Below are 25,197 nucleotides of genomic sequence, written 5' to 3'. Positions count from 1 at the left end.
AAAACACATAAAACAAGGTTATGTATTGACTGGTTGGTGAAAATATGAACAAAAGCGTGTAGGAAACTAATTCTGTATTTCCTTTAGAAGCAATGGTTCAGCAGTCACTAATTCAGTATTCAAAGTGACCTTACAGAATACAACTACCACAAACAACAAGAATCAATTGTACTTGGCAACGAATTTCTTCAGTGGAAAGTTGTTTTGTTTATAAATCAAATTATAATGTGTTCTTTTAGAAACTATGTCTAGGAAAGCAATCATTTGAAGTTCAGAGAATAAACACTGACATATAGAAGCTTCAAGTTAGAGGAGACCTTGGATGTTATCACATCTCTGCAGGCCCCTCCTCCCCCCAGTAATTCCTTTTATAGCAACCCTGACAGGTGGCCACTGTTTTCTGATTGAATGCTTCCAGTGATGTAGAGCTCACTTCACCAGGAGGTCCTGTCCACCGTGGTTCAGTTCCAATATCCCAAACTGTCCTTTCTTACTGTGAGCCAAAATCTTCCTCTCAGTAACAGCCCTCCTGATGGTCTCCAGCATGACGTGGAATAAATCTACTCTCTTCTCTGCATAACAACCCTTTAGCAAATTGCTTTTCTGCAGTTTAAGCAGACCCAATTCCCTCATCTTAAGAGAAAAAATGGTTTCTACACTCTTCCCGGGTGTCTCTGCTTAATGAATTCTGATTTGCTATGCACAGGTAGCTCTTTTCATGTGGTATCTATATTTGAACACATAAGTTCAGAAATCCTGAGCTAAATAGCACAGGTCGGGTACCCCTGTGACTTAAACACTGTCTTGCATTAACACAGTTTAAATTTTGTTAGTTTTTTGGCGAAGGCTCACACTGCATGATAATGTAACTTATTGTCACATTATCAGGTCAAATCAAGTCTCCCAAATCCCAGCCTCTTTCAAATGATTTTTCTGAATAAAGATACCACACTTTATATTTACTGCAGCAAAATGTTATCTATTTTCCTAAAAATTATTTTGATTAACTATTCTGTCATCATATTCTGATATGGGCTCTGTATATCTTTCAAATTTGATATCTTAACTCAAAACATCAATAAAAAGATTACTTAGGTCTGAATAAAGGAGGATAAATCTTTATTGTTTTGTCCTAAGAACTTGAGGCCTCAAGATTAATGTCACTCCAGTAATCAGCACTCTCTAAATCAAACTTTCTCTGCAATGATCTAAACCCATGTTTCTCATACTTATCCACAAAAGTGTCTTGACTTTTTTTTTGTCTCTTGTCTTTTTAGGGCCACACCTGTGGCATATGAAGGTTCCCAGGCTAGGGGTCCAATTGGAGCTGTAGCCGCCGGCCTACGCCAGAGCCCACAGCAATTTGGGATCCGAGCCTCGTCTGTGACCTACTCCACAGCTCATGGCAATACCAGATCCTTAATCCACCAAGCAAGGCCAGGGATCAAACCCTCAACCTCATGGTTCCTAGTTGGATTTGTTTCCACTGCGCCACGACGGGAACTCCTGTCTTGACTTTTTGAAATGACCAACATCTTTGTTTAGTAATGATCCTGTCAAGAAAGGAAGTGGGTAGAGTTCCTGTCGTGGTGTAGTGGTTAACGAATCTGACTTTGAACCATGAGGTTGTGGGTTCAATCCCTGGCCTCGCTCAGTGGGTTAACGATCTGGTGTTGCCGTGAGCTGTGGTGTAGGTCGAAGATGCGGCTTGGATCCCGCGTTGCTGTGGCTCTGGTGTAGGCCGGTGGCTACAGCTCCAATTCGACCCCTGGCCTGGGAACTCCATATGCCGTGGGAGCGGCCCTAGAAAAGATTAAAAAACAAAAAAAAAAAAAAAAAAAAAAAGAAAAAAAGAAAGGAAGTGGTATTTCTTTGTCATGATTTACCTAAAAGAATCCATGATGACTCCTATTAACTGTAAAATTTCCCCGACACACTGTGTTCAATGATTTATATTAGAAAGTTTCCAAAATTTGACATCAAACTTAGTGGTCTGTATTTCTAAAATCTACTTTACCCTTCATCTTGAAAATGAGGATGTGGACAGTTTATTTTCCTAGGAAGATGGTAATCAAATTGGAGAAAGATAAAACATGTAGCTTAATGAGGGAATTTAAACTCAAACAGGCAAAATGGGAGCACCAGGGTAACTCAAGACTTATCCCTTGCTCCTCTAAGCGTTCATCAAGTCCAGTTGATTTGGCCCCAAAAATATCACTTGTGGAGTTCCCGTCATGGCGAAGCGGAAATGAATCTGACTAGGAACTACGAGATTGTGGGTTCCATTCCTGGCCTCCCTCAGTGGGTTAAGGAGCCGGCGTTGCCATGAGTTGTGGTGTAGGTCACAGACACAGCTCGGATCTGATGTTGCTGTGGCTGTGGCATAGGCCAGCAGCTGCAGCTCCGATTGGACCCCCAGCCTGGGAACCTCCATATGCCGAGAGTGCAGCCCTATAAAGCAAAAAAGAAAAAGAAAAAAAAATCACTTGTATTGTTATCCCCTTCCTGTGCCCAACAGAGACACATTCTCTCATGTTAAATTAAACCAAATTAAACCAGAATTTGTATTGAATTTTCTGTCACTGTAACAGAATTCTGACTTACACGGGACAGGGTGGCTCCTTAAAGGACACCAGAATATTGCTACCAGACTAAGGCAGACTGGATGCAGAGCAGAAAAAGAAAAAAACAAATAAACAAACAGTGGATCCTCCTGCCCTCTGCCTGTCACCAACCTCTTGCTCATCTAATCTATCCTTCCCATTCATGGCAGAATCATCGTTCTAAAATACTAGTTGAATCATCTAAATTCCTCTCTTGCCTTTAGCATAAATCCAAAAGTTTTGGCATCTAATCAAGGCCTTCTCAATCTGGTGCTAACTTGCCTTCATCCCTCCAGGCCTGTCAGACTTCTCCTATTTTCCAAAGTGTGCCCGGCACATTCATGCCTTTGTACTTTCTGCCCTCCCATCCCAAAATATCTTTTTCTTCACACTTTCTGATGGAATCAAGCCCAGCTCAAGTACTTTGTCCTCTGGTTCAAATTTTCCTGATGTCCCCAGTCCTTATCAATTGTTTCCTCCAACAAAAAACAGGTAATTTTGCATTTCTGCTCATGAAGCACTCATCCCATATTGCCTTATGGTGTATTTATCTGCTCCTTTCCTGCATTCTTCCACTATAACAGTAGCTTTCAAACCCTTTTAACAATAGCATAGTTCATAGCAATAGCAAGCAATAATCAGTGCCATTGTGATCCAAATGGCACATTTATACATACCTTATAGTTGACCAATTTTAAAAAATACCTCTTCATTTTAATGTCTCAGAGATATAACAATACAGTATCATTACTTTGATAGTTTCTGCTTTCTTTTTTGGCTGCACTGTGGCCTGTGGAAGTTCCTGGGCCAAGGATCTAATCTGAACCACAACTGTGACCTATACCACATCGGCTCCTTAACCCACTGCACCACTGCAGGAACTCCATCACTTAATTTTTAACAGTACATAAAACAATGGTGTGTCATAATTGATAACATTTTAGATTTGTTGGAATGTGATAATAACTAAAACTTTCACAAAATAATGTTTATCCTTTGTTTTAGGTGATACTATTTTTTTTTACTCCATCTCATTAAGAAAAAAAATGCAGATCATAATCCATCAAAATGATTTCACTACATGGGTGTTTGAAAAACTACTTAGAACTATTTGCAGCCACACAATAGGATTAAGAACTAAAATCAACTATATTACCATGGTGATTAGGTCACTGAAAAAGTTTATGCAACTCTAGAATCTGCATAAACATGACTTTAATTCCAAGAAATTCTTTTTTTTTTTTTTTTTTTTTTTTTGTCTTTTTGCCATTTCTTGGGCTACTCCCTAGGCATATGGAGTTTCCCAGGCTAGGGGTCTAATCGGAGCTGTAGCCTCTGGCCTATGCCAGAGCCACAGCAACGCGGGATCTGAGCCGCATCTGCGGCCTACACCACAGCTCACGGCAATGCCAGATCTTTAACCCACTGAGCAAGGGCAGGGATCGAACCCTCAACCTCATGGTTTCTAGTCGGATTCGTTAACCACTATACCACGACGAGAACTCCACAGCTATTCTACTCTTGACCTCCCTCTTTGAGATGCTACATAAGACTCTGTCAACACAGTGGGCTCTCTTACTCCTATAAGCAATAAACTTGGCTTTGCTTGATCAACAGGTCATTTAGATGGTCTCAGGAGCTGACATAATAATAACCTCCTTGAGGGAAGATACAGTGCTTGTATTTATTCTCCACCCCTCTTCTGGTGATCAAACATTGATGGATGGGGGAGGAAAGGTATCTTAGGAATCTCAGGGGAGCCTAGAGCAGGGACAGCAGGAATGATAGTGGTCTCAGGGAAGGACTTGCAGAAAGGCTGCATCCATAAATAAAAAAATCTCTTTCTCTTGGTTTTATCTACTGACCAAGTCTTCTTCACACCTGGTGTTCAGCTGGTATTGTTTTAATATAAAAACTTCAAGCTCCATGCCAACTTCTTAACTTCAAGCCACTATTTGATCTTTGAAGTGGCTTTTGTCTCAATGCTTAAAACTTGAAGATGCACATAATAATGGATACAGGGCTGCCAAAGGATTGGTTCTCATCAGGAACGGTGATTAGGTCACTGAAAAAGTATGTTGACCTGCGTCTCTAATTTTATGAATACCTACATAAACTTCACATAAACACTGGAAAGCCTCCAAGTCAATAAGTCATGATAAATAAAATAAACTTGTTTTTCGTCCAAGCGGGCCCAAGAAATCACGAATCTACGATTCCCACTTAACTTGCGGTACACCCCTGCCCAAATTTTACGCTTCCCTGAAGCAGGCCTGGGTCCAGTTACTGTAACAAGCCAGGTGCTCTCCTCCTCCCTATCCCCTCCGCAGGAACAGCTACTCCCTCACTTCCTCTAGTTATATGGGCTCCTAATTTAGCTGAAAAAAATCGCTAACGGCAACCTCACTTATAGGCTCTCTTTAGCACCTGACTTTTAACGCGTTTGCTTTGTTCATCCGCTGTTGCCTTGTAACCTATCCATCTTCAGGTCCAGCCTTCTAGTTCCCCAAGGATGGGGACGAAGGCCTATTTCTCTAGCTTGCCTAGTGCCTCGCACGTAGTAGGTGCACAGTAAACGCTCGCCAAGAGTTTGGTCACTCTGCTCTAACGCTGAGGCAAGTAGCAGAGCGCTAAAGGCAGGTCCGTTCACTACCCGGTGAGACCCCTGGCCCGGCCCAGCACACCAGAGGCGGCTGACAAACCCTTGTGCCTCTCCTGCCGCCCCCGCGGCGCGCTGGGCTCGGTCACGGGCGTTGGAAATTCCGGCGCGTGCCGGAGCGCTGGGCCCGGCGGGGGCGGGGGAACCCATGGAGTGAGCCTGTGACGTGAGGGGGCGTGGTTCCAGGAGGCCCCGCCCCCTCTTCCTCGCCCTCTCTCGCGGGTCGGGGTTACATGGCGGCGACTGCGGCAAAGCGAGAACCTCGGAGACGCTGCTGCCGCCAGCACAGCTGGAGACCTGAGCCGACACTGGGGGCTGTCCGTGGGCCCCGCACTCCCTCGATGAGTCGGAGAAGTCCCGTGAGTATATATGTGTACGTGTGCGGGGCGCGCCGGCGGGGCGGCTCGGGAGGGCGCCGCGGCGGGCCCGGCGGCGGCGGCGGCGGCGGCGCCGGCTCCCTCCTCCATTGTGTGTGACCCTCCGGCGGCCGCCTCTCAACAAAGGCGCTTTTGTTCCGTCTCCGGCCCGCCCGCCGCTCGCTTGCTTGGGCCTGACCGGCGCGTTCCCTCGCGGGCCGGTGGCGGCGGGCCGGGGTCCCCGCGTGGGGCCGGCAGAGTGGCCGGCGTGCCCCTCCCATCCGGCACGCCCCTCGGCAGTCGCCGGGCCGGGCCGGGCCGGGCCTCGCCCGCCTGTCCTCCCGGGGGCCCGGGTGGCAGGCTGCTGCCTCTCTGCCCGCGCTCGGCTCCGCGGGTTCGAAGCTCGGCCGGCCTGGGCGCGGGGCGGTGGCTGGGAGGGGCGGCCCGCCCGGGAAGCGTGAGGTGGCGCGGAGTCTCGCCTTCCTGGCACGCTGCCTTTCGAAATGCTCCCGCGTCTCCTCCCCCATCCCACTCCGGTGACTCGGCCTCAGCTGACTCCGGCCGGGCAAAGTCTCCAGTGCGCTCGGCACATTGCATAGCGCGCACCGCTCACCCGGCTGGGTTCAGAGCCGTGACACCCTCTGCCCAAGTTGAGTCTCGCCGGAAAGGAGGTATAGAAAACTGGTCCGAATCCGAATTCCTAATTTCCTCCCCCTTCTACTACAGCCTTGCCTGAGCTGCGTTCGGGACGTGGAGCGGTGGTGGTCTTTGAAGGTCCCCAAATGAAAACTTATTTTGTCACTTCACTAAAAAGGGGCCTCCTCGCTTCTCTGTGCATTTTTTTCTCTGACTTGGTGAGGTGCGTTGAAATTGTTTGGCTGCCTTTTGTTCCTTGGCTTAGTTAGACCCGACTGGTTCAGGTGTTATGTGGGAACGCTCTGAGACAAGAGCTTTCTGATTCCTGCTTTATTTTTTCTTTTGCTTGCTCTTTCGGGAAAGTCCAGTAAAGGGAAACTGGTGAGGTGGAATGAGAAGACTACTACATTTGCAGCAAAATTCATGTTCTTTGCTTCATTGCTAAAAATGCCCCCCCCCCGCCCCCGTAAGGCTTAGTATTAACTTTTTCCAGGTACAAGGTGATTTATCATGGGAAAGAAACATTAACAGGGGACAAAATGGAGCGAAAGCAGCTTCCGAATAGTTTTCTGATTGCTTGGTTATTCTAGTCTTGTTCTTTTTAAGTTCTGATTGGACGTATTCTCTCTTTTCATTGTTGGAAACTGAGTTCGAAAAAGTAATCTGACTCGAAGAATGAAGGGCTCAAACAGGGCTGGGCCTTGAAAGGAAACTGCTTTTAGAGTTTCTTCTTAGAAAAGTTAGATTCTTATGTTTGAAATATAATTTTTAATTGGGTGAGAGAAATTTTACATTTCTTTAACGAGTAGTTGTTCCAACATGTTTACAAAAGGCTTGCTGTGTGCCATAGAGTGTAAAGTCCTTTCACATATATGTGTTACATCACTTAATAAGAATTGCCCAGTGAAACTTGTAAAATTGCTTATTGATGTCCTGAATTCTGTAATTGCAGTCATGTAGAAAAAATGCCAGATTTGAGCAGGACGTGTTTTAATTACATTATTACTATTCAGAAAAAAGCTCTGGGAGATGGACAATTATTTATGAAAACTGTAAATACGACCGTATTTTGCAGTTCAGTTATTTGCAAAAGAGGATTAAAAGTGGTTGCTACTTTCTGTGACTAAGAATCCAGAGAAGATTGATTTGAAGATCAGTTAATTTTGCACCAGAAAAAGTACATGTTTTAATGACAAGTGTTAGTACTAAAAGTGTTACAGCATTTGCATAAGTTCATTTAAGCATCGTGAGAATTCATAACTGACAAAATAGTAAGGTTTGCTGACTCAGGGTACATTGCTGAAGGGGATAGGGTCGGGTAGGAGGAAGCTTAGAAGTGCTGCAAGTTTTGAGTTGGATGATGACTCATCCTGCCCACGGACTGCTTGCTACGTGGCCCTTTTTTTTTTTATACACTGTATTTTTTTAAATGATAGGCTAAAATGCTTCTGTCCACATTATAATTCTCACTCTCATAGAGGAGACACAGTTTTTCTGAAAAAGTAAGGGCTTCTTAAGTTGCATTTTAAAAGGATATCGTATTTCCTGCAGGTGGAATTTTATGACATTTGTTGAGAGGAAAGGTAAAAGTAGTGCTTGATCAGTTGCTGCAATTTAATATTTGATACTAGCAGTTCCTTGGTTATTGAAAGAGATTCTTAATGGATTATTTACAAAGGACAGATAGTACTTTGTGGCATGGATAGAAATTAACCTTTTGTTTTCATTGTTAATATAAAAGTTATCTTTATAGTATCTAGAAATCAGTTTAAATAAGTGTAAAAGTGCAGCAGTATTTAATCAGATATAGCTCTGACTGTGAGCCTTTCATTCTGATGGAATTATACATAGTGCTTTCTCCTTATTTTTATGAATTTAGTAAAGACAGTTTGGAATAGGTATGGTAATCACTGTTTTTCATCAGTCTTTTCCTAAGACAAGCTGAATGTACAGTTTCAAATTTAGGATTTACTTTGAAATTTGGTAATATAATATTTTGACTGATTGTAAAAAGCCATTGTTTAGCAGGTTGGCTTAAAATAAGATTGAGAGAAAAAAAGAGAATTTCAGTTTGTTTTAAAAGTGAAAAGAAGAAACTTCCCACTCCCAAGTGTTCCTTTTTTTTTGTCTTTTAGGGCTGCACCCACAGCCTATGGAGGTTCCTAGGCTAGGGGTTGAAATGGATCTGTAGCCACAGCAACGCAAGATCTGAGCTGTGTCTGCCACCTACACCACAGGTTACCGAAACTCCGGATCCTTAACCCACTAATCAAGGCCAGGGCTTGAAACTACATCCTCATGGATACTAGTCAGATTCGTTTCTGCTGAGCCACAATGGGAACTCCCCAAGTGTTTCTTTTTATACGATTTATCATCTCCAAAGTGATTTATTTGAAGAGTTTTGGAGGCAGTAACGTGTATTAATGTGAATTAAGTCTTAGAAGAGATTTTGGAAGAACATTGCATGATTTATGTAGAGGAACTTTAATAAAGTTTAATTCAAACTTTAATACATTTTCTCCTAAAGGAAATATAACAATACAAAAATATTCTCGATTTTCAAAACGTCCTATCATTTAAAGGTTGAACATGTATTTCTAGTGTGTGTGTGTTTATAAGAATATAACTACTGAGCTGTCATGCTTAATTCAGAATTTATAAACAAACCGGATGTATTAGCCTGTCTCCTTTCTGTGAGGTATTGCCTTATGAACCTTGATCCTTATCACTGCTATCTAGTTCCTTGTTTGCATTGCCCACTTGAACTGTGTGTTACTCTAGGGTCCTGTTAAAATATAGAAGATGCTGCCAGCAGTAAATTCTTTGTAGCATTGTTGACTGCCTGCTGTCAGAGGGATATGGGGATTTGAGTCGGTTTTACTGATCAGAGCCCTATTTGACTTTACAAAAACAATAAGGTTATTGTAGTTATTGGCTTTTTCCTAGGAGTTGCTTTTCATGTGGAGCTGATGCATTTAAAGTAACAGTGGTGTATACTGAGTCCATCATTGGTTTTTTCCTTCTATGAACTGCATATTTGGAATATATAGTATACTCCTTTGATCGTTTTTAAAAGGTTTGTGTTACATACATGTCAGCCTTTTAAAGCCATTTCTGAAAAATTGTAGAGATTACATGCATAACAAATCACACGTCCCCATTTATTTTCATTTAAATTTGGTGTATTTTTCATGGGAAAAAATGGCTATCACAAAAATTTGTTAGAATCCTAGTGTTTACTTCAGGGAAGAGGCTGCCTCTGCGGAGTGTGAGGAATTTGGGTGCATTTAATTCTGTACAACCATAAAACTATAAAATGTTAGTTTTTGCAGAAGTGTCTTGGACATTTTCTTGCCCCAGGTACATCATTTGACAGCTTAGGAAACTGAGGCCCAGAGAGAGCTAAGACCTTGGTTTCTGGACCAGCAGTATTAGCCTCACCTGAGAATTCATTAGATGTGCATAATCTTCTACTCCATCTCAAGACTTACTGTGTTTGAACCTACAGTTTAACTAGATTCTTGGGTGATTCAAATGCACGTTCATTTCTGAAAGCACTGCTAAGTAATATATACATAGGTGGAAAACTCAGGTCTCCTGTGTTCCTCTCTACTTTGGCCCTGCAGGAAAAAAGTCAAAAGGAAAATTGAAGATCTAATCTCTGTCCAGTAGAACTTTCTGTGATGATAGAAGTGTTCTATTCTGTGCTGTCGATTGAGATAACCACTAGCCACATGTGACTGTTGAGCATTTGACAGGTGGCTAGTGCACCTGAGGAACTGAATTTTGGGAGGGGGTTGGGGGGGGTGCCTGTGGCATGTGGAAGTTCCCAGGCTAAAGATCAAACCCTTACTATAGCAGCAGCCCAAGCTGCAGTGATAACACTGGGTTTGTGCTCAAGAGAATTCCCTGAGTTTTTAATTAATTTTTACTTAAATAGCTGCATGAAGTTAATGGCTACCATGTTGGACAGCACAAATTTAGATGATCTTTGCCCACACTGTTTAAAATAATCTAAACTATAATTTTGTAACTGATTAGGCTTAATTTGATGATTTCCTTTATTTACAAATTGGAGAGATGGTGGATTTCTAACTACCCACTTTTCTAATATGCCCAGATATTTATTTTAGTAGTTATTATGAAATAATGCCAATTTTCTAATTTATACTCCTATGTCCAATAATGTTAGGTAATCTAAGTTCTAAGAATATACATTTTACCATTTGTCTCAATGAAGATATTTTTCACTTAGATTTTAAAAAATTAAAAATACTTTGGAGTTCCTTGGTGGCTCAATGGGTTAAGGATCCAGTGCTGTTACTTCCATGACTTTGGTTACTGCTCTGGCGCAGGTTTGATCCCCACCCTGGGAATTTTGACATGCCTGGGTGTGGCCAAAAAAAAAACCTGTTAAGTAAATGTTCCTTAATTATCTTGTGAATAGTACTGAGGGGACAGTTTTCACCTTTAGCTTAGTACCTCCAGGCTTTTTGGTACTTGTTGATAGCTATCAGATCAGCCATTTATTATGTTATTTCCAGGTGCAGAAATATTAAGTGGTTGTTAACCTCCCACCTTATTCAGTGGGAAGATTTTAACCCTGGGGTAAGTCAGAGGCCTGTGTCCAAATCTTGACATTTACTATGTATGTGATTTCAGTGAACTTTCTGGGAACATCAATGCTCTTGTTCATAAAAATGAGACTCATACAGTGGTGGTTTTGAGTAACAGAAATAGTTTGTCACTTAGAACATGCCTGGCAATTAATAGATACTCTGTATTTAATAGTTAGTCTTATGTTTAAGATTCCAACTAAATCTAAAGCATTTTCTGATTTCAAGTCTTGTCGTTCCCATCAGTTTCATGACTTCATGCCTGCTTCATTCATGTTATGTCCCTTGTATATCCTCCACTTGTGCTCTGGATTCCTTCTCTTGACTTCTTAAGGATGCATCTCTTGCCTGCATCATGAATTTTGCCCTTTCTCTGGCCATCTTTATTGGTATACAAATGTGCTCTAGAGCTATACTGTACAATATAGTAGCCATTAGCCACTTGTAGCTATTTAAACAAAAATTAATTTAAAAAATTCATTTCCTCATTCATGCTGTCTGTGTTTCTGTCACTTAGTAGCCATGTGTAGCTATTGGATTCCATATTGGACAGTGAAGACATAGAAGTCTCCTGTAAACCCTGTCCTGATTCCACATTCTTCTCTGGTTGCCGCCACATATCTCTGATCCTCTTTCAAGCAGTGTGTGTAAATTCCCAGGCCAGGGATTGAACCCATATCACAGCAGCAACCTCAGCTGCTGCAGCAACAATTCTGGGTTCTTAACCTGCTGCTTCACAAGAGAACTACCACCTTCATTCTTTCTTTTTTTTTTACAGACTTCTCTCCTCCACCTGCATCTAGGCATTGGAATATTCCAAAGGTTAGTCTTGGACTCCTCCAACCCCTTCTCTTTCTAAATTCTTTCTGTAGGTAGTCTCATTTAATTTAGTTTTTTAAATCGCTATGTGAATAATTTTCAAATGTATGTTTCTGGTTTAGACCTCTTGCCTAAGTAGACTTAATAGATCCAAAATAAAACTCTTTCTCTCATATTGTTCTTCTCTCTGTCTTCCCCATGTCAGTAATTGGCACCTAGGAGTTATCCCTGAAACCTATTTTCCCTTTATCTGTCATATCTAATCCATCACCATGTTTTCTTGATCTCCAAAATATCATTTGGATTTGTCCTAGTTTCAGTCACCATCATCTCATGTGGCCTACTGAAATAGCTTTTAACTGGTCTCTGCTTTCACTTGACCATCTTCAGTGCATTCTCCTCCTAGTAGCTAGAAACATCTTCTTAAAAGTAAATGAGGAGTTCCTGTTGTGACTCAGTGGTAATGAACCCGACTGGTGTCTGTTGAGGACATAGGTTCTATCCCTGGCCTTGCTCAGTGAGTTAAGGATCTGGTGTTGTGGCATATGTTGCAGATGCAGCTTGGATCTGGCTTTGCTGTGGCTGTGGTATAGGCCAGCAGTTGCAGCTCCGATTCGACCCCTAGCTTGGGAACTTCCATATGCTGCGGGTATGTCCCTAAAATGACCAATAATAATAATAATTAATAATTAATAGTAAATGAAACCATGCCAGTTGTCTGCTTAAAATCCATCAATAGCTTGTTTTTGCTCTTAGTTATAAAATTCAGAATCCTGCCTCATGTGTTTTCTTTCTACTTATCCAACTTTATCTTCACATCAGACCCTGCTCTCTTTCTCAGGATGCTGTCATCTTTTCTTTTTCTCCAGAACAGCAAGTTCTGTCCTGCTGTAGGCCCACCTATTACATTTGATCTTTCCTCTGTTTGAAGCACTATTTTTCATCTCTTAGCAGTGCTGGTTCTTTCTTATCATTCAGATTGCAGCTCCTTAGATGGCCATTTCCAAGCTACCCAGTCATAGCACCTGACCAAGCCTGAACTTAGTCTTTCTGCACTAGAATGTAAACTCGTTTGGAAGCAGAAGAACCTTAACTGTCTTATTCTCTACTGTACCATCAAACAATGCTTGACACATTTCAAGTGCTCAGTAAATTTTTGTACACTATGTAAAATGTTTGATGCCCTTAAACTTCTGAAGGGAAGATACATTGCACTCATTGTAACATGGGATTCTGAAGTGGGATTTTTAGTTTTCAAGTACATTATTGGTACAACTGGTACAATTGCAGAAACTTAAATGGCATCTGAGTATTAGATGGTAGTACTATACACTGTTAATTTTGTGATTTTGATGATTATATTTTGGTTATGTAGAAGAATGTCTATAAGAAATATACTGTCATAGAGTTGGGAGTGTGTAGTATACTTGTCAGTAAATTACACTGTTATTTGAGAGAAGATCATGGCCTTTGGTTTACAAACCTGAGGTTCAGGTTCTGGGGCCTACTGATGTGTGATTTTGGATGTGTTATTTAAATTCTCTAAAGATCTTAGACTGCGAGTTCCTGTTGTGGCTCAGTGGTTAACGAATCCAACTAGTAACCATGAGGTTGTGGGTTCGATCCCTGGCCTTGCTCAGTGGGTTAAGGATCCGGTGTTGCCTTGAGCTGTGGTGTAGGTTGCAGATGTAGCTCGGATCCCGCGTTGCTGTGGCTCTGGCGTGGCTATAGCTCTGATTCAACCCCTAGCCTGGGAACCTCCATATGCCTCAGGAGTGGCCCAAGAAATGGCAAAAAGACAAAAAAAAAAAAAAAAATCCCAGGCTAGGGGTCGAATCGGAGCTGTACTTGCCAGCCTACGCCAGAGCCAGAGCAACAAAGGATCCAAGCCACGTCTGCGACCTACACCATAACTCATGGCAACGACGGATCCTTAACCCACTGAGCAAGGGCAGGGATCGAACCCGCGACCTCATGGTTCCTAGTCGGATTCGGTAACCACTGCACCACGATGGGAACTCCCGCACAATACATTCTTAATCAAGCTTGCTATTATTCCTTCTATTCAAAAATTCACTTTAAAAAAATTACATTCTTGTGTTCAGTGCTGTGACTTTCTTTATAATATAAACATATTTTTTAGTAATTGTTTTTATGAAACCGGTTAACGTATTCGTATTATTATTGATGTGTAAGTACACAAAAACCCCTTGGCCAAATAAATCATTACCTACTATTAGTGATTTATTTGGTTTTCTCTCTTTTTCTTTTGCATTTCTCCTTTATTTGTTTATGTATTTATTTATTTTTTAATTTTTATGGCCTCACCTGTGGCATTTGAAAGTTCCTGGGCCAGGGGTTGAATTGGAGCTGCTCCTGTGGCCTGTGCCACAGTTGAGGCAACGCTGGATCTGAAGTGCGCCTGCAACCTACACCGCAGCTTGTGGGAACGCCAGATCCTTAACCCACTGAGCGAGGCCAGGGGTTGAACCCACAACCTCATAGTTACTAGTCAGATATGTTTCCTCTGTGCCATGATGGGAACTCCAGTAATCTCTTAAAGATGTTTAAACATGTGGATTTTCAAAAGGCTTTTTGTATTTTCCAATTATTTACCCTTTCTGGTGATTTTGTTCCTTTCTGTAGATCTGGGGTTTCCATTTGGTATCATTTTCCTTCACCATAACGAACTTCTTTTAACGTTTTTTGTAGTGAAAGTCCACTGGAGACAAATTCTTTTCACCTCTGTCTTTTTGAAATTGGTGGGTTGTTTTTTTTTTTTTTTTTTTTTTTTTTTTTTTGTCTTTTCTAGGGCTGCACCCATGGCATATGGAGGTTCCCAGGCTAGGGGTCCATTTGGAGCTGTAGCCGCCAGCCTACGCCAGAGCCACTGCAACGCCAGATCTGAGCCACTTCTGCGACCTACACCACAGTTCACGGCAATATCAGATCCTTAACCCACTGAGCAAGGCTAGGGATCAAACCCTCAACCTCATGATTCCTAGTCGGATTCATTAACCACTGAGCAATGATGGGAACTCCCAAAAATGGTTTTATTTCATCTGCATTTTTGAATTATATTTGCCTTGATCTAGAGTTCTGGGTTGATAGTTTCTTTTTCTTTTGGCACTTGGGACGATGATGTTCTATTGTCTTCTGGTGTCCAATGGTGTCTAATGATAAATAGTTTCTAATGATAAATCAGCCATCGTTCCTATTGTTTTTTCCCTCATATATACTCTTTCTCTTTTCCATAGTTGCTTTTAAGAATTGTTTCTTGCACCCCCCACCCTCCTCACCCTCCAACTTCCAACAGTATGACTGTGATGTGCCTAAGTGTGAGGTTTTTTTGGTATTTATCCTGCTTATGGTTCATTGAGCTTCCAGGTCTGTGATTTGATGTCTTTTACTAGTTTTGGAAGGTTTTTATCCATTATCTCATCACATATTTCTGCCCCGTCAGCTCGCTGAACCTTGAGGCTCTCTACTTTTCAGCCCAGTTGCCAGTTCTTTAGGTTGCTTGAACATTTTCTTTGCTTTATAGTACCATCTCAGATTTTCTGTATGTCATGTTTTTGCTCATTTTCTTAGGAAGAATATTATACTCAGAGAGCCTTGGAGGGGTTGTATCTCTTTCTTCTTGTCTTGTCCTCTACTGTCAGAGGGCATCTGTCTTGGACACACTCAAGGCCCATATGCTTTATGAAATTTTTTTTTTCAGCTTTCCTGCCTTGCCTTCAGACTTGTGCACTTAGCGAAGACCCATGGGGAAGAATTGGCAGGTGGAGCTTGTAACTGAGCTTCCTCTGAATTTTAAGCTGTTACCTGAATCCACGTACAGCCATTAAAATTTGTTTATAAATTTGGCTAGTTTCTCCTTAATTCTGTTAATGGAAAATTTCTTATTCTCTTGCCACTTTGCCAGGAATGAGAATAGCTATTCTATGGTCTCTTGTCTTATGAAAGGCTTAACATTTTCTGGAACTTATTTATAGTTCTTTGCATCTTTAGATTTTTGATGGGTTGTTTTTTTAACTACAGTTTTGTAGCTTTATTCAGCTTATCATGATTTATAGTGTTAGAGTAATGGTGTCTTGTAACTTCCTGCATTTTCACCAGAAGTGAAATCCTGAGCCTTCCATTAAACTTACATTTTAGAGCTGGAAGAGACCATAGAAATCATGTAGTTTAGCTACTGCATGATCATTTTCCTGATGAGGAACTGAGACATAGAAATGTGAGATTGCTTTGATTGCAAAGCTAATTTAGCCACAGATCCTGGACCTAGACTTCAGATCTCTTTAGTCGATGTTGGTTTTTTTATACAGTATTAATAAATTTTTCAGCAGAGCCGAATTGTAGTGTGAATCTAATAGGAAACTTAGACTATTTCTTAGCGTGCAAGCTTTGTTCAGGTCTGGAGAATATGAGAAACAAAGCAGGAAGGGTATTCCAGAAAAGTTATAGGCCATTATGAATCTTTTTTTTTTTTTTTAATTGGGAACTCTCTAACCAAGCATGTGGCTGTCTCCATTTGATAAGGGTCCAGAAATGTTTTGTGTGGCCCTACACAATGTGATCTTTGGACCCTCATCAGAGTTAGCTAAAAAGTGACAGCCATTATATTTGATGTACAGTCTGGAAGGCTATGGCACATAGATCCTGCTAGGATGGACAGGAACAGTAAAATCAGAATAATGTCAATGTCTTGTGTATCTTCATGATACCTGCTTGTTATCACATGGGCTAGTAGGACTTTTTATAGAATCCTGCTCTTCTGGTTATATAGAACACTATTTCAGTGACACATTCATTCTCCATTACCTCAACAGAACAAACCAGGAGCTATAACAAAGCTGAAGTGTTTTTGTTTCTTCAGTCTGAGTGGGTTGAAGTCTGTTGGTTTCTTCATGTGTTGGCAGACCTGTGTGTTCACCAGAGGGTAAGGCTCCTAGAGGAATGCCAGGAAAGGAAAGCACCTTATTATCTTGGGGTCATCACTGATGTTCCCTCACGGTAGTTCAGAATGAGATCAGATTCTGGAAAAAAAAAAATGGGGGTAGAACTTGTCTTCTCCAAAACGTTCTACTACCAAGGAGACTATCCCATTTATAGTAATTCATTCAGTAGTTTTTGAGGTATCCACCAAGTACCAGGTACTATGCCCCCCAAATGTCAGTAAATCTACTTAGTCCTAGACCTTTTGTTTTATTTTGTTTTATTTTTAATTAATTAATTATTTTTTTTGCTTTTTAGGGCTGCACCTGAGGCATATGGAAGTTCCCAGGCTAGGGTTCAACTTGGAGCTACAGCTGCCAGCCTACGCCACAGCCACAGCAGCGCAGGATCCAAGCCACGTCTGCGACATACACAACAGCTCATGGCAACGCCAGATCCTTAACCCACTGAGCAAGGCCTCGTGGTTGTTAGTTGGATTTGTTTGCTCTGCACCGTGACTGGAACTCCAGACCTTTTATTTTAACAGAGCTATAACAAAGGGGAAGAGAGTGATGTTCTAGAAAAGGAAGATTAGAGGATTTGAAGTTAGAGATGAGATTGGGGATGGATGGCAAAAGGCAAGAGTGCTATTTGAAAAGAGAAGAGAAAGAAAACTTAATGGCACAGGGAGGAATCTGCTGCAATATTCTAAGAGTATGTGCTCCATGAGACCAGATATTTTTTTTAAGTTATTTTGACCCCTTCTCTACCTTCATGCCTAAAACAGTGCTTGACATTTGGTAAGCATGCAAAGTTTTGTTGAATAAAAAGGTAGTGGATGGATAGAAGAATTGAAGCTATGTTAGTGACAGCTGTTAACAACATCTAGATTTTCTCTGCTTCTGGGCCATGTTGGGATTGCATTTCCCTGATGCCTTGAAGTAAGTATGGCCATGTGATCTGCTTTGGTCAGTAAAATGTGAGTAGAAGTGAGTGTATCATTTTTGGATGAAGGTTCAGGCACCAGTGAGATGTTCCCACTCTGGCTGGAACATTGAGTGGCAATGATAGAGATGCTAAGTACTTCAAGAGTTTGGATAATAGCTATGATGAACTTGCTGCATGAGCAAGACTTAGGGGTTTGTTAAGTCTCTGAGATTTGGGGATTGTTGCTGTAACACTGTCTAACCTGACTACTACAGAAATTTATACTCATGTTTGTTTGGTTGGAATCCTCAGATTTCCACAGATACTTGAAGAAAGAGGCTGCCCACGTGTCTCTTGCTTGTATATTTGCACCAGTGTTTCCTTAACACTAGTTAGGAGAGGGGACTTAGAAATAAAGGCTCAGGCAGAAGGAAAATATGAGAGAGATGAATGGTTATTATAATTATTTTAAAATTTCCAGCTGTAAACTTGTTGAAGGGATTGTGTATTTTTAATGATTGATTTATAGCAATTTCAATCACATTTCCACCATTCTGGACATACCACCATAATAAGTGGGAACAAAAATTAGTGAAGTAAGATATTTGTACTGTGCTTTCGTAAATCATAGTTTTAGAATTGAAAGGGTCTTTAGAGATTCTTTGGCTAGTTTATCTGGCCTATGAAGTTTCAATATTCCAATATGGGTACCCTAAGGAAAATAGCAACTAGAAATGAGCATCAAAAGAAATATAATGAGAAGTTCCCATTGTGGCTCGGAGGTTTAAGAACCTGACTTGTATCCTTGAGGATGTGGGTTCAATCCCTGGCCCCGCTCAGTGGGTAAAGGATCTGGTATTGCTGCAAGCTGTGGCTTAGGTCACAGATGTGGCTCTGATCTGGTGTTGCTATTGCTGTGGTATAGCCTGACAGCTGCAGCTCTGATTTGACCCCTAGCCTAGGAACTTCCGTATATAGTAGGTTCAGCCCTTAAAAAAGAAAGAAGGAAGGAAGGAGGGAGGAAAGGAAGGAAGGAAATGACATTTATTTTATAATGGCCTTTTAAATGGTTGAAGTCCCTAATGTTAGAATGTATTTAGGCAGAGGTTCAGGGATAGAAGAGGAGTTTTTTCAAAACAGGATACTTTGTTAAAAACTGTGTAATCATCCATCTTTGGAAGTTTATCTCTGGAGCTCTGTAGTTACTGATAGCAGGCAAAACCAGTTGGGCTTGGATGCTTAAGTGTAAAGGTTTCTTTTCCACTCCAGGTTCCTAAGATGATCATTCACTGACACTAGTTTGCACTTTGAACGAGATCTAAATCCTGAGAGGAGTCCCTCATAACTCTTAGGGTTACCCTACATTTGGAGCAAGGGCTTTGCCGGGAATGCATATGCATGAGCAGCTAAGCTGTAGCTTTGGCCTTCTCTGCCCTCGAAACTTAGTAGTGTTGTTGAGAGCTTGAGAACATGATCTTAGGGAAGGGTAACTTTGCTATAACAACACCATTCTGTGCCAGGGTTAGGAGACAGTCCTAGGTGAATATAAGTAGAGCTCAACCTTTCCCTTCTCTCCAAAAGCAACTGGGTTTTGGCTGAGGAGATATGAGTCTAGCTGAATACCAGTTAACTCAGATTACTTACTGGACCCTGGAAAAGAGCAAAATAGGCAAGGGCTGTTGAAGGGGTGGGGGTAGGATTGTGGGTGAGCGTGACCAGATGACCCATGTCAGCGTTTAACCTGAGAAGTACCAGTCTGGAAGAGAAAACCAGACAAGTAACCTTTATGTTTAAGGTCCTTGCCTCAAACTTTGTGTTTTCTGACCCTGGCCAAGTTGTTCCTGGATAAGAAAGGAAAGATAAGAAAGGAAAGAAAATCCAGTTTTTATAGAATGTGGAGTTGGGGCAGAAGTTATTCTATGTTTTTATTTCTTTCATATGCATTTTATAATTTTATTTCATACACCAGGGCTTGACTCAGAGTACCTGCATTTTTCTTGGTGTGGGGGTAGGCTAAGTGACAAAACAGGAGGCAGATTTAGGGAATAAAAGAGAACTTGAGGTGATAGTGTGACTAATGCAGTTTCAGAGAACTGCCTTTTATTGTTGGAATCTAGTACCCAGCCTGGGCTACATACAGAGCTTTTATTTCTCCATATTTTGGTGGATCTGAAGGAAGACCAAAGAACCAATTTGTTTTTATAGATCATTCTCTGCACTTCATTTTATTTACCAAATTGTTAAAAACAAAACAACATTGACCCAGCTAATTAAAACTTAACTAATCGTCTCTCTCCAAGCAACACAGTAGCATTGAAGTTGGTAAGAATAGGTAATATTTGAAGGAGGAGAAATTGGAAGGGTGGTGGGAAGAGTCTTTTTAAAGTTACTGTCCGGTCTTAGTTTTCCTTATCCTCCCTTGAAGTATGTAGAAAGTGCAGAAGGAATATAGAACTGTGATCTTTCCTGAGTCTAAACCTTGATCTTTGCTTTTGTGAAGTTAACCATGAAAGATGGTGGAAAAAATGTCTAGAGGTTGTTGATGTGGATGGAGGATGCAGTGACCAGTAATCTACTGATCCACTTGAGGTGCATGTGCATGCTTTGATCAATCTAAGAATCTCCCAGATGGATGTGAAAGATGGAAGTGATTGTAGAGATCAGGATTTTGAATATAACTATCTTAAAGGTCAAGATGATAAGGAAGAAGCTATTTCCATGATTGCTAAGGGGGAGCCTGGAAGGCTTTTTATGGCTTTTTATGGCTTCCAGAGACACCCATCCTGACCTCTCTAATTAGATCAAGTCCCCCACTGTCTAGGCTCTCATAGCATCCTGTACTGCTTGTCTCTTCTGCATTCCCCTTTTTCCTGTTGTCAGTTTTTATTATTGTTGTTGTTGTTGTTGTTGTTGTCTTTTTGCCTTTTCTAGGGCCGTTCCCACTGCATATGGAGGTTCCCAGGCTAGGGGTCTAATCAGAGCTATAGCCGCTGGCCTACGCCAGAGCAACAGCAACGCGGGATCTGAGCCACGTCTGTGACCCCACACCACAGCTCACGGCAATCCTTAAACTACTGAGCAAGGCCAGGGATCGAACCCGCAGCCTCATGGTTCCTGGTCGGATTCGTTAACCACTGTGCCACGACGGGAACTCCTGTCAGTTTATTATTGTTTGTCTCTAGCCATACCATAAACTCTTGAGGGCAGGGCTCAAGCCTATCTTTACTTAACCATTTTATCCCAAGTTTTTAGTATATTGACACATACATTATATATAATTAGCAAATACTTGCTGAATAGGGCAGGACTGAATTGGAGACATTTCCTGTATCTACTTTATCATGCAGAAGTGTAACATGACCTCCAACTTACTCATTAAGGTGGGCTCCTAGATGTTAAAAGCTTTTGGTCTTACGGATTTTGTAAGACTTTGAAAACTACTGCTCACAGAGCAGTGAGGCAACTCACTGGACAAACACTACTGTAAACAGTGGGATCTTCTCCCCCTCCCCCAATTTTTTATTTGTACAGTACTTGCTGTCTAGTGAAATTACAGTTTTATTGATAAATATTACCTTATCTCTTGAGATTGGTCTCATATTTCTGTAAGGTCTGCTCAAGGCTTTCAAAATAGTCATCCTCTGAATCTATAATGAGGACTCTGCAGTTCTCAGCTGCTGCTCTCAGCCTAGGCACAAACTCCTGCCTTCCCCAAGATGAATTTTTACCCACTCCTTACCCCTGTAAATGTTGACCAATCATTTATTTATTTATTTATTTATTTATTTATTTATTTATTTTAGGGCCGCACTCTCGGCATATGGAAGCTCTCAGGCCAGGGTTTGAATCAGAGCCACAGTTGCCAGCCTACACCACAGCCACAGTAACGCCAGGTCTGAGCTGCCTCTGCCCACAGCACAGCCCACAGCAGTGCCAGATCCTCAACCCACTGGATGAAGCCAGGGATTGAACCCGCGTCCTCGTGGATCACAGTCAGATTTGTTAACTGCTGAGCCACAACGGGAGCTCCCCAGTCACTGAAATTTCTGAAAGGGCATTCTCTTGCTAACATTTGTTTCTGGTCTGTAATGCTTCTTGGTCTCACTAAAATTGAAAGGGAGCACATATTGGATGAAGGTCTTGAGTAGAGATCTCTCTCATAATCTGGATGCAGTTCCTACTATTGAGCTATTCTTTTGGATAATAGTGGTGTCATTTTTGGCAAAGCATTATTTGTGCTTTACTGTGATTGCTCTATTAGTGAACTAGCTTTAAGAGAGTACTTAGAGGTTTTACTGTTCTTATGTCAAGTCTGTTAAACTGAGATAAAAATGCGTATTTATCAAAAACTTAAAACTTGACTGAGCTTTAAGGAATTGTCTACATTAGAGTAATTTTTTTAATTCAAAAGATTATTTGCAAACCTTAATTTAATTTTCAAATGTTTTACTACAAATAGACTGATAAGGTGCAGAATTTTTAGAAGTCTGCTTTTTTTTTTTTTTTTTTTTTTTCTGATTTCTGAGAAGCAGATGAAATACTTGCAGGCAAAAGACACAGTCTCTGCCATAGTAAAACAGAGAAAACCATTATGCTTTATAAACGTTCTTCACAGTGTTAAATAGATGTAAGAAACACTCATATTTACTAAAAGAACTCAGGAATATTAAATGTCAGCTTTTTAAAAAAACTGTTGCCATAAAGATCATTTATCTACTTAGTCTCTGAGTTATTAGTATCCTCAGTTTCTCTTTTATACTTTTTTTTTTTTTTTTTTGGCCATACCCATGGCATGCAGAAGTTCCCAGGTCAGGGATTGAACTCATGACACAGCAGTGACCTGAGCTGCTGCAGTGACAACTCCGGATTCTTAACCCGCTGAGCCATACGGGAACTCCTTTCATACCTTATTTTTAATGTTTGTGTTTAATTTCTCAAAATTGAAGATTTTCTCAGATTAAGATAAATACTGTTATTTTTCAGAATCTTGTATTGGTACAAAGCTTCGCCACTGCAAAACAGGTGATGTATTTCAGTCCTAGCAGGTTTTAAGCCACACCTGAAGGCGATTGACTGTTGTTACATCTTCAGGTTGAGAATGGACTGCTTTATTTCATACACTGATGACAGTTTCTTCTTGCATTTAAAAGATTAGCTCTTTGAACAAGGAATATGTCCTAATTCCAATCCCTTCAGATTTATTCAGAAAATAGAACTGTATATGCATCTATACCAGCTTTAAGATCAAAAGTCAGCAACAGGAAGACTTTCCATTTAAAGGGTCAGCTGTATTATATTCTTATAGGCCTGTATATTTAAATGAGCTGCTGCATTGGCCTCTTAGTTGCTTCTGAAACCTGACATGCACACTTTCATCTTAGTGGTTTTGGGGTCTGCAACAGTTTTTCCCACATAGCATCCCTCGGCCCCCCCATTTCCTTACTTCCTACCTCAGAGCTTTCTTCCAGCAACACCTTATCAGAGAGGTATTTCTTAACTACCCTCCCCATCACCTTTCTCTGTTTTATTTTTCCATATCTCTTTTGGTTATCTAATATGTGTGTTTTGCTTGTCTTCCTGTATTCCCCCGCTATAATGTGAGCTCTTCATATACATACTACCTAACTCAATAAGATTATAATAATTCGTCATGCTTCATTATTTTAAAGAAATAACACATAAAAGATATAGTTGAAACATGCTATGTAACGCCACCTTGATTCTTATCCTTCCTTCTTTCCTCAAGGTAATTATCATAAATTTGTTATTTATCCAGTCTTATGTTTCTTATACTTTTGCTATGAATATATGCACTCCAAAATAGCATTATTTTGCATGTTTATCTACCTGATATAACTGGTTTCAGCAGGCACATTTCTATCTACAGTTTGCTTTTTAAATGTAGTGTGTTTTTGGTGATTTCAACCATCTCTATTCATTTTTACTATTATATAGTGTTGACTGTGTGACTATAACTCATTCTATTATTGTTGAAAGTTTAGGTTGTTTTTGATATTTTGCCATTACAAGAAAAAGCAAACATTTGTTCATTTGCAAGCATTTTTCTAGGGAATTTTCCTTGGAGAAAAATTACTAAGGCATAATGCATTATTTACTCATCTGCTTATATATTTATTTATGCCAGATTGCTCTGATGTTTTTACTGATTTAAACTCTCACCAATATTGTATAAGTTCCTGTTTTTCCACATTTCTCCGCAAACTTGCTGTTAACAATGTTTTTCCAATATGAAATTTCCTCATGAAATTATGTTTTTCCTCATGAAATAATATGATTTTTCTAATTATCAGTAAAATTAAACATCATTTCATAGGTTTTCTTTATAGGTTTATTCTCTAAATTCACTCTTTGTAAATTGAGGAACTTCCTTGGCAGATTTTTTATTTGTACTGCTAGATTTTTAGAGAAATGCTACTAATGTTTTACCCTTCAGAACTTCTAAAGGGAAAAAAAAACTTCTAAAAGTTCATGGAGTTTACATGTGGCTTAGTGGGTTAAGGATCCAGCATTGCCGCTGTAGTGGCTCAGGCTGCAGCTGTTACATGGGTTTGATTCCTGGCTTGGGAATTTCCACATGTCATGGGCATGGCCAAAAAAAAGTTCTAAAGAATTCTGTAAAGAAATACTGTGAACCTTCTTTTGCTCATTGGCATTTAAGAAGTTATCCAACCTAATGATCTAAATAATGTAAAGAATCTAGTATGAAAAGTTCCCATTGTGGTTCAGCAGTAATGAACCCGACTAGTATCCAAGAAGAGGTGGGTTCCATCCCTGGCCCTGCTCAGTGGTTTAAGGATCCGGCATTGCCATGAGCTCCAGTGTAAATTGCAGACATGGGTCGGACCCTGAGTTAATGTGGCTATTGTGTAGGCTGGCAGCTCCAGCTCCAATTCAAGCCCTAGTCTGGGAGCTTCTATATGCGATGGGTGTGGCTCTAAAAAGAAAAAAGAGAGAGAGAGAAAATCTAGTGTTGGTAGAATCTAGAGTCTGAGTTAACATGTGAATTGCTTGCAACATGGATAGCTATTTTTGATTGAGGGTGATCTTTCCATTTAGTGACTATAAATAAATGTTTAATGTACCAGTAGTAGCCTATAGCTAAATGCCCAGTTTGTGTCATTTTACAAAGTTGAATAAAAGAGCATTTCCTACAGTGGTGACTCTTCCATCTTTTTCTCATCCTCCAGGTTGTATCTGAGTAAGATGGACGGTAGCTTTGATTGTGATTGTGGTGAGCTGGAGCCACCTGATCACTAACAAAAGACATCTTCTGTTAATAAACAACCGCCAGGGCTTCCTGTTGAAATATACAGCAACAAAGGAAGAAACGAAGCAAAACGGAAATAGTGCTTACCAGCACCTTAGAATGATGCTGCTCAGGACCAGTCCAACACTGAATGTATCTGCACTGTGAGGAGAATGTTCATAGAAGCCTGTTGTGTGCATATTTATTCACATTTTTGTTAAATGTTAAATCCTTCAGCACAGTAAATCTAGGTGCATACATAGTATGTCATTTCATTCCGTTTGAGTTTCTTGAGTGTTTTCTTTAAATGTCTGCAGAGTTGCTGCCCCTTTCTTGAACTATGAGTACTGCAATCTTTTTAATTCTCAGTATGAGT

General features: G+C 40.7%; 1 protein-coding gene across 5 annotated transcripts; it reads left to right on the top strand.

Annotated features, from left to right (window-relative positions):
• Window positions 1-5,489: 5,489 nt before the first annotated feature.
• Window positions 5,490-25,106, top strand: MAPK6 (mitogen-activated protein kinase 6). Of its 5 annotated transcripts, XR_014811277.1 has the most exons (4): window positions 5,628-6,289; window positions 11,649-11,692; window positions 12,244-12,338; window positions 24,763-25,106. XR_014811277.1 is itself a non-coding variant. In XM_084969998.1 (3 exons), exons 1-3 carry the CDS (start codon window positions 5,632-5,634, stop codon window positions 24,775-24,777), a joined length of 717 nt encoding a protein of 238 aa, XP_084826124.1. In that variant the 5' UTR covers window positions 5,628-5,631; the 3' UTR covers window positions 24,778-24,926. The 5 variants fall into 5 exon arrangements, 2 of the variants coding, with proteins under 2 accessions (XP_084826124.1, XP_005659656.2); XR_014811289.1 differs by lacking the exons at window positions 5,628-6,289; window positions 24,763-25,106 and adding an exon at window positions 5,490-5,621; XM_084969998.1 differs by lacking the exon at window positions 12,244-12,338 and having other exon boundaries at window positions 24,763-24,926.
• The last annotated feature ends 91 nt before the right edge of the window (window positions 25,107-25,197 follow it).

The sequence above is a fragment of the Sus scrofa genome, chromosome 1 (assembly GCF_054392235.1).
Source record: "Sus scrofa isolate SSC_HxYL_T2T_F1_AM1 chromosome 1, Sscrofa_HxYL_maternal_Yorkshire_Landrace_v2.0, whole genome shotgun sequence".
NCBI lineage: Eukaryota > Metazoa > Chordata > Mammalia > Artiodactyla > Suidae > Sus > Sus scrofa.
Note: the sequence above shows the minus strand (reverse complement) of the source record. Positions and strands in the feature narration are given on the sequence as shown.